Source organism: Sitophilus oryzae, unplaced genomic scaffold (assembly GCF_002938485.1).
Source record: "Sitophilus oryzae breed Bouriz unplaced genomic scaffold, Soryzae_2.0 scaffold_1716_pilon_pilon, whole genome shotgun sequence".
NCBI classification, from domain to species: domain Eukaryota; kingdom Metazoa; phylum Arthropoda; class Insecta; order Coleoptera; family Curculionidae; genus Sitophilus; species Sitophilus oryzae.
This window is the reverse complement of record NW_022146409.1, coordinates 727,816-741,692: the sequence shown is the minus strand read 5'-3', so window position 1 is coordinate 741,692 and position 13,877 is coordinate 727,816. Positions and strand designations below refer to the sequence as shown.

Genomic DNA, 13,877 nt, shown 5'->3' with positions numbered 1-13,877 from the left:
TCAAAACCTGAAATAAAAAATGCAGGTCCGTATTTAAAAAAAATGAATTTGGTCTATGTATCTCACAAATTATCAGCTAATTTGAAAATCTAAAAAACAGATAGCCCTGATAAAGTGGCTATGAGAATATGCAATTAGTTTTTTTGATTTTATAAAAAAGTAACGACAGGACAATATAAAATTGATTTCCAACAAAAATCTGTTTTTTTAAATAACTCAGAAATCCTTAAAATTTCTAAAACTTTTTTGATGGTATCTTGGTGAACATTCCAAAGCGGCAACTTTGCCCCAATTTAACCATGTTCGTATCTATTACGGTTACCGAGATACCAATGCTGATACCTCGAATTTGTAGCACCATGTATAATATTTGCACATCGTGGTATATTTGGAATAAATTAGAGTAAATATCTCGAATTAGAGACCAGATATATAGAGCCTTACGGAGCTCTATATCACCTAGTATAAAATTAACTTAGTTTATCAAAGAATGAAATTACTAAAAAAATATCGATAGATAAAATAATATTACTAAATTAACATTTTTTCATCACAACTGCTAAAAAAGAATAAAAAATTACATTTTTATACTAACAACCTTGTTTTTTTCTTGCAGGATGACACGAAATCTGTTAAGTCAGGAGAGAAGAAGCGATGGATACACGACCCATCAAGTAAGCGATATTTTATTATTTTGCCTGAAACTGACTAGCGCTCGGCTAAAAAATATTCACGATAAAAATAATTCCCGACTTCCTTTCCGCTCTACAGCGTTAAACTGTCAGAATTTTTAATTAAAAATTTTATAAATTTTATTCCGGATTATAAATGAAATTTTATTAGCCGTACAACGCCGAGACTCTCAGTGATGAGTTTTATTAACTTATACATCACATTTTTTTTAGATACTAATTTTGATATTATCTTTTATATTTGCCTTTCAAAAAAAATCGATATTCGCGTTTTCAGAAACCATACAGATAATATTCTGTGTTTATTATTTAAAAAGATATTGTATCTCTTAAAAAGGTTTTTTTTATTTTCAAAATTGTTTCACATACGTTGAGATGATCATGAAAAGGTGTAAATGTATTATGAACATGTGTATCATAAAAACTTATGTTATGACAAAAAATAGGAACTATTTTTTGAAGCGTACCTTAAAGCATTCCTTATTTTATTAAACGGAAAGTTAAATTTTTCATGTATTTTAAAGTTTTATATATTGTGTTCTAGTGGACCGATTCTGATGATTTTTTAAGCAATTTGTAGTTAAATTATTTTACTTTTTGTCTTTCTAAATTAAAAATGAAAGTTCCCATCTGTCAATTATATGGGGGAAAACAAAATGTTGATATTTTGGTGAAAGTATGGAAGACCCTGTGGAGTACGTTAACAAAGCAAGGAATGTAAAAATTATTTTATCATCTAGGTGTATCTTTTCTCGATAGTTTGCTTTTTGATTCATCTCAATAGCTGTTTTTCTTTTCGAGATATTCGCTTTTGAAGACGACACTAACATTTTGCGTATTTTTTACATTAAAACCATGTCTTTGCGTTTGGTCCTAGTCAGCAGACCTATAAAAGAGTGTTTATGATTTATGTAATGTCACTGTCTTTGAAAAATCATACTATTATTGTCTGTTGCGCAGTTACTCTAGCAGAAATTATTTTAAGTGCAAAAGTTGACCCCTACCATGATCAATTAAAGCAGCAATATCCGATAGTTCAGTATTTAAAACTATCTCTACTACTCGTAGAGTAAACGTCAACAAACAATAATAATATGACTTTTCAATGACAGTGACGTTACAAAAACAGTAAACACTATTTTGTAAGATGATAACCCAAAATCAATGCTAAAATTGCTGTAGGTAGTCTTCTTTAGAAGCGAATATCTCCAATAAAAATAAAGATATTGAGATAAATGAAAAAACAAACTATCGATAAAAGATGTATCTACATGATAAAATTATTTCTAAATTCCTTGCATTTGCTAACATATTCTACAGGGTGTTTCAAACATTTTTGTCTTCCCTCGTGTAACTGACAGATGGGAACTTTAATTTTTAATTTAAAAAGAGACACTAAAAAGCCAAATAATTTAGCTACAAACATCTTAAATATCATCAAAATCGGTCCACTAGAAAGTGCCGTACCCTCCGTATTATAGGACTTTAATAAATTTAAAAACAGTTTTTAAAGTATAACAGTCTTTTGGAACTTTGAAAAATATTTTTACCAAATATACCCTATCATCGAGGAAAAAAGCCACCACAATAGCCTTTAAAAAGGCAATCTGTAATTATTACCGCCAGATCCTTGTCTGTTATTCACTAAGAGTTGACAAAAAATGTCAAAAATTAATATTTAATTTAGAAAAAGTAAAAACATCACAAAGACAAATCTGGCTATTTTACAAAAAAATTAACTGAAAAAAGTTGCCTGTAATTATCTAGTTTGTCAAAAAAAATTCAATTTAACCATTTTTAAACTAGTGTATGTTATTTTTTCAGGGGATTTTTACGTAAGAGCGAATTTATAAATTTTCCTGTAGGTACTATCACCCTTTTTACTCACTAACACTGCTGGACTTGTTGCTTTATGGTTTTATTACATTCTCTAACACATAACATGGAATATTGGCACTTTTAAAACTTTTGTGGTACTTTTAGTACGTCGATCCCACTTCTGATATCAGAATATAATACGTATTTTCCAAATAAAACACTAGATTTTTATAACTCCTATATTCTATTTTTTTAATATTCTCACGAAATTCTTAATTGTCTGTTCTTAACTATACTATATTAAGCTTAGCGTGTCCCCCAATTTATCATTCATAGTTACATAATATTAAGGGCCATTCTCTGAATTATTACGCGTTGAAGCTCACATATAAAATATGATCGAAAAAAAAACGGCGTCAGCGATGGCTATTAAATAAAGATCACTGTCATTTTATATATAAAATTATATAAGGAATGTCATCATACGGTATAATGTATCAAAAACATACTTACTTTTTTTCGATATTTTATATAAGAAGTATCATCAACGAAAGAGTCATCTAAATTACCTTTAAAAAATGACAACCGATTTTCATTTCAACGGCGACTTGGCGTCTTTTTTGTTCATATGGTTCATATAGGCCAATATCGACTGTGAAATACAGCACAGGATTCAAGAGCATCAAGAGCCTCAAGAGCGCCTCAAGAGCATTCTGGAAATTAAAAGGCAGGGTTTTCTACAATCATGACTTGAGTACAAAAACGAAACTTGCAGTGTACCGAGCAATTATAATCCCCACCATGTTATATGGGAGCGAAACCTGGGTGCCATACCGCCGACACATGAACGCATTAAACAAGTTGCAACAGAGACACCTTAGACAACTCTTAAGAATCCGGTGGTTCCATCATGTCTCAAATGTATCGGTCCTTGCAAAAGCTAACTGCGAGAGTATTGAAGTTATGGTTACAAAATCCCGCTTAAGATGGGCTGGTCACGTATGCAGAATGCAAGAAAACCGCATACCAAAATCTCTGCTTTACGGTGAGCTTGTAGACGGTAAGAGGAGGCCGGGTGGACAACTCAAAAGGTACAAGGACATTTTTCACGAAAACTTAAAGGGGTTAACATGCAGAATCATTGGGAAGAAGCAGTTCACAATAGAACTCAATGGAGAAGAATTGTAAACTCAGTTAACAGCAACAACCAAAAAGCAAAGAGGCAACAAAGCAATGAGACTTTTGAATGTCTGGAGTGCGGTAGGCAAATAACATCACGTATCGGGCTTTTCAGTCGCAGAAAAGCTCATGAAAAAAAAACGCCTTGCGTGACCATCTTTTGATGCGTGTCGAATACTCGTCAGCGAGTAATGGCAGTATATATGTATGTATGTATGGTTCATATTTAATCATTAATAGAAAAATATTTAACATATGGATCTACTACCTTTTTCAAATTTATTAATCTTTTTCTAATCAATGTTTTTATTACTATCTAGTATTACACGTGATTATTTTGTGGAAAACACTATAATGATATTAGTAATATTAGTATTACTATGGTTGTTCTCGTATTTTCATAAGTATTTTACCTAGGCAAATTTTAAAGTTGGGTAATTATAAAATTATACAAATATATTGAATTACGCCGCTCTAAACTCTCGCTTAAAGCGCGAATTATTTTTAGAGCGTCATATTGGAAATGTATACCAGATTGTGATATATTTGTGAAAAGTTCTTACTTCTGGAAAAAGTTATACTTTATTAATTTTCATTGAATAATGTGAATTGAACATCAGGAGGATTTCTACGATGATTTTGTTGTCTCTCACCGTACAACGTTCATTTACCACAACAAATAAATATTTCTAGAAAAAGTATATCACGACACAATTTTTCAACTGTGTAAAAAAATACGATAGCAAAAAGATTAACCACAGATTATATTTTTCTAACAAAATCTGGTTTAAAAATACCAGCTAAATTCATCGGCATGGTATTTTACTTTAAATTTTAATCGGATTAAAGCAGATATTAATTTGTAATGACTAAAGTGACGAAACTTCATCGTGGAAATTTAAATTCTATTTTATGTCTTTCTGGGGAATTTAATAGAAGCCTTCGTATTTAATAAAGTTTAGAAACTATTTAAACGTTTTAAAACAATTTTGTTTAATCTTAACAAGTTCATATTTTGATTGACTATTTCTAACATGCTTTATATTATTACTTACTAATGAAAAGTAGTTCCAACGATTGCACGCTACACAAGTAATTATTTTTGAAGTCTCTTTGTAAGATTCACAATAATCTCACTGTAGCTTCAATTTCGATGCAATATCTGGTCCAGATTTATATACTACGAATCAATCCAGTTGTAAAAGCAAAAGGCAAAATAATCAAATTAGTTAGTTATAAAATAAATAAGAAATAATACATAATAAACATATGGAAGCTGAGCAAACTTACAAAAAATTTAGTTTGGCAAGATAAATATACTTTTTTATCAAAAATGGTGTTTCAGAATGGTTGTCATGACATGGCGTCCGTCTACAGTACGTACTACTAAGTAAAGTAAAGTAAAGTAAAGTTTACTTATCAAAAAAGTAAGGATTTCAATAAGTACAATGTAATTAAAAAAAATAAAATTAAAGTTTCTGAAAAATAAGAAAACAAAAATAAATAAAGCTATTCCTTAATTATAGATTTTCTATTTTGACAAATAAACTCTCACCAAGTTGCTCACCAAAGAAATAAATCTTGTCGGTGAGAAAACTATTTCTATTAAGCAATCAAGAAAATAAACAAGCATAAGAACAGATAAGGGGGACAAAGAAATACTACGTACGTATTTTTTATTAAAAAATAATAGAATATAGTTTTTTCCAAAAATAAGAATTTTTCAATAATATATTGCAGACTGGTATACAGTATGTCCTCGGATTGTCTTTTCAAAGGGGAAAACTTTTTTATTGATTATTTTTTTGACATTTTGAGAAAAACGCATTCTTCATAAAAAAAATCTAAAATGGTTAGTCCCGTTTATACTTTTCCAAGTTTCCATACGGTTTTAGAGAAAATCAAAAAACATAAAAATATAGTTGAATTTTTTAGAAGTCCAAAAATAAAAACGCGCTTCTACGGTAATATAATTTCGTTTTCATTCTTTGATAGATTGTTATTGATAAAATTTTAATTAATGTCGTATTTTTGCTGTTTTAATATGTTGAAGAAGAACATTTATTTAGTACAATGCTAAAGGGGCCCACAGACGATACAATCGGTTGTACAACTGATTGTATCGTCTGTGGGCCCCAGTTCAGTGACTCAGTGTATGTTAACATTAATAATTCAATTAAAAAAGATTTTTTTTCTTTTTTAATCCTTCTTAAATTCTCGTCGAAATGCCGCCGCCGCGCCGGCGCCGTTCTGATATTATTAATTTTCTTTTTAAGAAGTTCTAATGTTGCATCTGGATTTATTTCTTTCATTTTTCTCAGCAACACTTCGTAACTGGAGTTCCGTTTGTCTTTATTGGAATATTCCTCACTTTTAACATTCCATAAGCACGAAAGGTCTCTATAAATTTCAATAAATTCTGTCCAAAACTGCCTATTTTCCTCCATGATGAAACACCACAATCTCACTACACGATGTATATCTATATTAAGATAGTAGCAACAAGTCGGTAAAAAAGCCACAGACGTTCAAACTTGTCGTTAATCCAACCAAGTTGTACGACAGATTTTTAAACATGCTGAACTACCAAGCGATCCAACGCCGCGTCTTAACGACAAGTTGGACGACAAGCCCACAGACGTTACGATTATCGTTCAAACAGTTGGATCAAACCAAATCGTCCAACTTGTTGTACGACAGATTGGATCGTCTGTGGGCCGTTTAAGGAAAGTGTGATAATAGTTACATGAAAACTTGATACTTTAACAACAGCAAAAAATATGACGTTAATCAAAATTAATAATAACCATCTGTCAAACAATGAAATCGAAATTATATGACCATAGAAACGCATTTTTTATTTTTAGGACTTCAACCATATTTTCATGTTTTTTTTTATTTTTTCTAAAACGACACCTTGAAAATTGAAATTTGGAAAAGTAGGTATAAAAAAAATTTTAGAACAAGCAAAAATTTTTATGAGGAATGCATTTTTCTCTAATTCTCAATAATAAAAAATGTTTCCACTTCCACAATCCGGGGATATACTGTATAATTTATGAATAAAAGATAGTATTCGACTTTCTTCGTTTTGCTACCAATATTTGAACACTGTGTTTTATATTTATATTTACTGCAACAATAATTTTTTGACACCAAATAAAGATTTATCATGTAAATCCAAGGTTAATTTTATAAGATTAAACTTAATTAGTGTAGACACAAATTAAAAATTAAAAATTTCAATTAAATAGAAAAAAAAAATAAAAAAAAACCATCTGGATTGCTAGACAACAGAAATAGCTGAAATGGTAGGAGTTAACTTGCTTGCAAAAAGGAAATTAATAAATTTCTCTGGAAAGATCCAGAGAAGAATTATAGGAGTGTTAATTATTTGGATTGTTTGCCTCTTCTAATTAATAAATTAATTAAAGCCAGTAATTCCAGTTGATGGTTATAATTAGGGTCAATCTCTATCAATTACCAGAAAAGAGAGTGTTTTAACTAAATCTTTGTACTGCTTCTTGTTTACTGAATTATACAGGCATCTAATTTATAATACTAGGTTTATTTTTTAAGCTTTATGTATACAACATATTCTGAATTTAAATCTACTTCAATTCAAAATATCAAAAAAATAGTAATCGGCTTTCATAGTTCGTTACATTGTGCTGAAAATACTGTTCTAAAAATATCGTTCAAAACAACCATTTAAAACGATATATTTGATTTACTGTAAAAACATACTTCAAACAAATAAATCTTAAATCTAGATATTTACAGTTTTTGAATTTATGTGATGTGATATTGTTTATCAATTTATGTGTGTTATATATTATATTTTTGAAATATACTCTTCGTTTAATAACAAACGTTATTTTTAGATTAGGTATTATTAAATAATACCTTTATTAGCCCAACAGAAAAAAAATCCAATAACAGAGCTAAATACGAAAATTAATATTAATATACAAAACCCAGTATATAAATAACAGAGAGTATAATAAATTCATGAGTTAATTAAATAACATGAGCAACAAAAAACATCAGGTTTAGTTTTCGTTAGTTTTTTTAAGTTTTATTAATCATTTTACTGGGCAATTAGCTAAAATGAGGATTTTCGACTAGCGAGAGTGAAAGAAAATAGGCTACCAACGAACCAAAATAGGCCAAAGGGAAGAAATGAACGTATTCATTTTGTAAATTGCTATGCCTACCGAAAGGAAATAACTAAATCTTTCCCCCCTTTTTATTTTACTGGTTATTAAATTAATTTGACTAGATTAATTCATTTGTGGATAATAATTACGTGTTAACTCAGCGTTACATATTAACATTCAGGGGCTCTAGTGATATCTATTTATTTTTAAATACAGGGTTGCGCACCTCATTCGCCTCGGTTGATTATACGAAAATGGAAAGATGTAGAAACAAAAATTTTGATGGGTAAATGTAGAGAGACAATGTGCATAATTTAAAATTATTTTCAAATGTACAGGGTGTGTTAGAACTAAGATCCATACCAAAAGTTAAATTTTTTCTTATGGAACACCCGGTATTTTATTTCATTTTTTGATTAATGGGCATAAAATAAGGCATTTATTATAAGAGTTTAATATGTTTAAACGCTTTGGTTTTGGAGATATTTAAAGATATTTAAATATGCATGCTATAATAAAAAAGTTTATCAATACCTTGTACATTACTTTTCAAAGTTAATTCTTGTGCTGACTTTGAAGCCAGGGAAATGAACTTTACTAAAAAAATGAATTGCTTCCTTAAATGTATACAGGGGTATCAAAAATTGCTGGTCTATTTTAAATATTTATTTTACATAAAAACTTCGTTATTTTAAATGCAACACTATGTATTTTTTAAAATATGTCGAAGCAAATTTAATTGCCCTTTCAAACTATATTAGGGTTTCCTATACCTATCTGGCTCATATTTTGAATAAAAAGCGATTTTTCAATAAAATGGCAATCAAGATGGCTGGGTCGCCATGACAATTTGCTAGTAACAGTTAGGAGCTATTTTCAAAATCGACATTAGTTTATTGACTTTATTTAAAATTATGACAGTTTACTTCTCTTTAATTTACCTACCATAGTTTAATAAGTAAGTATTTATTATTTTATCAAGGAAAATAAAGAAGTAATTCTTTGATTTCTATTACGATGACTTATAATTAATGGTAAATAAAAATAATTACATATTCGATTTTCTATAAAAGAACCAATTAAGATAAATTAATTTTCTTCACTTCCAAAGCCAGGTTTCCGCCTAATATGTTTTTCATATACCACATTAACAGCTCTGCGAAATAGAAAAAGTAGTTTTTCAAAGGAACGCTTGTCAAGAAAATTCTTATTTGGATATCTTTGAACATAAATCCTTCAAGTCAACAAGCAATTGTCCTCACAAAATCACTAGTAACATATCCATTCCTTCTGCCAGCAGATACTCCTTCATTTTTCTTGATAAAATAATAAATAATTACTTATTAACCTTATTGTAAGTAAATTAAATAAAAATAACCTGTTATAAATGTAAATAAGGTTCATAAACTAAAGTCTATTTTGAAAATAGGTACTGAGTGTCACTAGAAAATTGCCATGGCGACAACAGCCATCTTGATTACAATTTTATTGAAAAATTACTTTTTATTCAAAATCTGAGCCAGATAGATATAGGAAACCCTAATATAGTTTGAAAGAGTATTTAAATCTGCTTCGACTTATTTAAAAAAATAGTGTTCCATTTGAAATAACGAAGTTTTTATGTAAAATAAATATTTAAAATAAACCAGCAATTTTTGGTACCCTGTATACGTTGAAGGAAGCAATCAAATTTTTTTGTAAAGTTTATTTCTCTGGCTTGAAAGTCAGCACAAGAATTAATTCTGAAAATTAATGTATAAGGTATTGACAAACTTTTTTATTATAGCATGCATATTTAAATATCTTAAAATATCTCAAAAACCAAAGCTTTTAGACATATTAAACCCTTATAATAAATGCCTTATTTTATGCCCAAAAATCCAAAAATGAAATAAAATACCTGGTGTTCCATAAGAAAAAAATATAACTTTGGTATGGATCTTAGTTCTGACACACCCTGTACATTTCAAAATAATTTTAAATTATACGCATTGCCCTCCCACATATACTCATAAAATATTTTGTTTCTACATCTTTTCGTTTTCGTATAATCAACCGAGGCGAATGAGGTGCGCCACCATGTATATATATAGTGTGATACTTTAAGCTTAAAAATGTTTACTAGCAGAACTTGCAGTCAAAGATTGTTCTTTTTAGAACCTCTTTTAGTGCGAAGTGTACAACATAGCTTAATAGCCGTAAAAAACTAATCCCAACTTTATTAGAATATTTTGAACGGGAAAGCGGTAGTAATGGCCCTTTATGCCCCTTAAATGCTGTTAAGAAGGTGAGTTTTGTTGATGTAAATATTAACTGTTTGTATATTTGTAATTAATTTATTTCTGTTTCCTAAAATATTTTGATTAAAAGAAAATATGTAAATATAATATTACACTGTATAACAGTGTGATATGTTATGACAAATAATAAATTCTCATATTTCTATAATATCTATATAAAGTATGAAATTTATATGTTCTACACTCATGGAGTGGTTTCATACGTAGAACGACAATTTAAGTCACAATCGCTTTCCCCTTTATATTAAATAAATACAAATAAATAAATATACTGCATAGCAAATTATTTTGTTGGTTTTTGAAAAACGTTTTAAAATATTTCATTTTAATTTTAATCTACTATCTATGAAGAAAACACAGAAAAGATCCAGCGGTTCTCAGAATGTAAGCGATTTTTTTTTAAATTTCAATGTAAAATATTTCGGTTATTTTGGACTTATTTGAAAAACGGTAAAATGAAAATATTTAGTATAATAATTATTTTATATTATTATATTATTTTATCGATATCTACCAGCCCTGAAAATGTTTTCACTTATTTATGACTGACTCTGTATATATGTGTCATTAACTATGAAAGAAAATTAATAGGTATTCACCGATATTTACTAGTAAAAGCATAAGAAATTCGATTACTGCCAAACTTTGTTAGAAGATGTCTTGAAGGGAAGAAGAGGATGCGGACAAACATATCTAATTTTCAAAAATATGGTTATAAAATGTTGATACGATTAGCACTAGTAAAACAAAAGGCTCCTTTACACCTAGTACAGTTTTCAGTTACTTTTATCTGGTACAATTAAGGCTTAATTAGTACGTTTGGCAATTAAAAGAAAAAGGAATTTCGCCGAGCTAGAAAGAAAGAAAATAGGCTAGCCGGCGCGGCGCGGCGTACAGAACAGAAATAGACCAAAAGGAAGGAATAAGCGTATTCATTTTGTAAATTGCTATTCCTGCCTACGATGCCAGAGAAAAGGAAATAACTAAATCTTTCCCAAAGGACCGGCAAAAAAACTTGAGAGTTAATTACGCAGTCTGTTTAATGCTTTACTAATTAATAATTTAATTAAACGGTGTAAATCTATTTGAGTGTAATAATAATTATTATGAGTAAACTGTATCAATTGCCAGATAAGAGGTTTAGATAGTATCGAGATTCGTCAAATAGTTCTTTAATCGGTTAAAAAGTCTCAGATTGATTATACTTTAGTTTTATGTATATTTTTTTAATTATACAATACAAAAATATTTTAATTAGCTTATTAATTTAATAAAAATATTAAATAGTGTCTTGTATTTTTTTAAAGCTGTATATAGAAAATTTAAGTCCGATTAATCCTACGAACAACAAAAATATTTTTTAGTATTTAGAGTCTTCAGTTATTTTCACCTTGTTAAATTAATTAGGGCTTAATTAGGGCACTGGGCAATTAAAAACAAGTTATTATCGACTAAAATGAAAAAAGAATACCTACGAGTTAGATCGGATAGCGAACGGAAATAGACCAAAAGGAAGGAATATGCATATTCGTTTGGGGAAATACTATTCCTGTCTGCGAAAAGGAAATAAATAAATCTTTCCCAAAAGGCGCAGAGGAGAATTATCGGAGTGTTAATTACGAAGACCGTTGGTTGCTACGCTAATTAATAAAGTAATTAGACCAGACAAATCTATATGAGTGTAATAATTAAGAGTAAACTAGATCAGTTGCCAAATAAACAATTTAAGATAGAGATCTGATATTCGTTTATTACTCAATTTGCAATAACGTCAAATTTATTCTACTTTTATTTGTTTTTTGAATCTCGAATCTCTAATTATAAATTATAATTTTATGATAATTATTTCAGACGTAGATATTTTAAATAAAAATTTGTATTAAAACTTTTAAAATTAATAAAGAGTGAATCATAGTTTACTCTATTATGATAAAATATTAATATTAAAGTGTTCAAAAGAAGCATTCAAAATTAAAAATTATTAATTTTGATGTAAAAAAATTATATTTAATATTATTCAAAATTGATAGATTCCTCAGTGGCTCATTACATCAACAAAGAGTGGCCTAACCACCACCAACTATATATTTATCACGGATATTATTTCACACTACAGAGGGCAATAGTTTTGTTTTTTCAACGGTATTTGTAAAATATTACATATACCGGGTCCGGCAATATAGGTATAGTGCGTCGGGCATTTGTCGCTCTTAGAATAAAAAACTTGAGAATTTTGTTTCAGTGTAAACCCAAAGTATGTACGAGGATGTATTTCAGGAAAATATTTTAACTTCTATAGGGTAGCTCAAAAAAGTGTAAGTGGATCGGAATGATTTTTTTTAAATGGAACACCCTGTATATTATTGCATTTTTGGCTTCCTTTTAGGTCACTTTACATAATTCTAAGATATGAGTAAACATATTTTGATAGTTTCAGAGATATTAATAAATAAATCAAAATTTTATATTTTTCAGCCTTTTTTAAAAAAAATTATTAATAATACAAGAACTGCTCTGAAATCAAAACTGTAGTAGGTATTTACTTTAGATGGTCTGTACTTAATGCTATAAATATGGAAATTGTAAATTATACAGGATGTTCAGAATTCTACGCCAAACTTCGCCGTCTAAAATATAAAATAATTTTCCTTCGTTTTTTTTAAACAGAACACCCTGTATATTCTTTTTTCAATAGATGGAGAATTAAAAAATAAACATTTTTTGCATTTAGAGTATTTTAAAATTTTTAACGGTTTTGCATATATTCGCGGTTTTGTATTTCATATGGCATTTTCCACAGTAAATTTTTATCAAAGCCACGCCACGCCATTTTTCTCACGTATTTTGCCATTGTAAGCGCCATATGAAATAATACTGCGTGTATCTGCAAAACTATTAAAAATTTTGAAATACTTTAAATACAAAAAATGTTCATTTTTTAGCTCTCCATCTAATAAAAAAATAATATACAGGGTGTTCCATTTAAAAAAAAACAAAGAAAAAATATTTTATATTTTAGAAAGTTTGGCGTAGAATATTGAACATCCTGTACGATTTACGATTATCATATTTATAGCAAAGTAAGAACAGACCATCTAAAGTAAATAGCTAATATAGTTTTGATTTCAGAACAGTTGTATTTGAACTTGTATTTTTAATATTTTTTTAAGAAGGGCTAAAAAATATCTATTTTTGATTTATTTTTTAATATCTCTGAAACTATCGAAATATATTTACTCAAATCTTAGGATTATGTAAAGTGATCTGAGAGGAAGCCAAAAATGCAATAATATACAGGGTGTTCCATTTTAAAAAAAATCATCCAGATTCACTCACACTTTCTTGAGCCACCCTATAGAAGTTAAAATATGTTCCTGAAATACATCTTGGTACATACTTTAGGTTTGAAGTTATACAAAATTCTCAAGTTATTTATTCTAGGAGCTACAGATGCCCGACGCACTATTGCCGGACCCTGTACATGTTTAAAAGATAACTAACTAATGGACTAACCATCTACATTGATTGGTTTTGATACATATACAAGCAAAACATAAACAAGTCGTCTGACCACAGACCGTGTTCTATAGACTGATTGTTCTATAGTTTTGTTTGTAAATTCCACAGACCGTGTATTTTACCTTCTATGGCACATAATTTCCGTCTTACTTAGAAAGAAAGCACAGCTTTTTACGAAAAAGAAACACATGACAAAACTCAACAGCGGA

General features: G+C 28.9%; 1 protein-coding gene across 1 annotated transcript in view; it reads left to right on the top strand.

Moving 5' to 3' along the window:
- LOC115881334 (proteoglycan Cow) overlaps positions 1-13,877 on the top strand; it is a 393,974-nt gene that overhangs the window by 304,803 nt on the left and 75,294 nt on the right. The window contains exon 2 of the mRNA XM_030898771.1: positions 617-674. Within this exon, the coding sequence (XP_030754631.1) occupies positions 617-674 (58 nt within the window). The remainder of the gene's footprint in view (positions 1-616; positions 675-13,877) is intronic.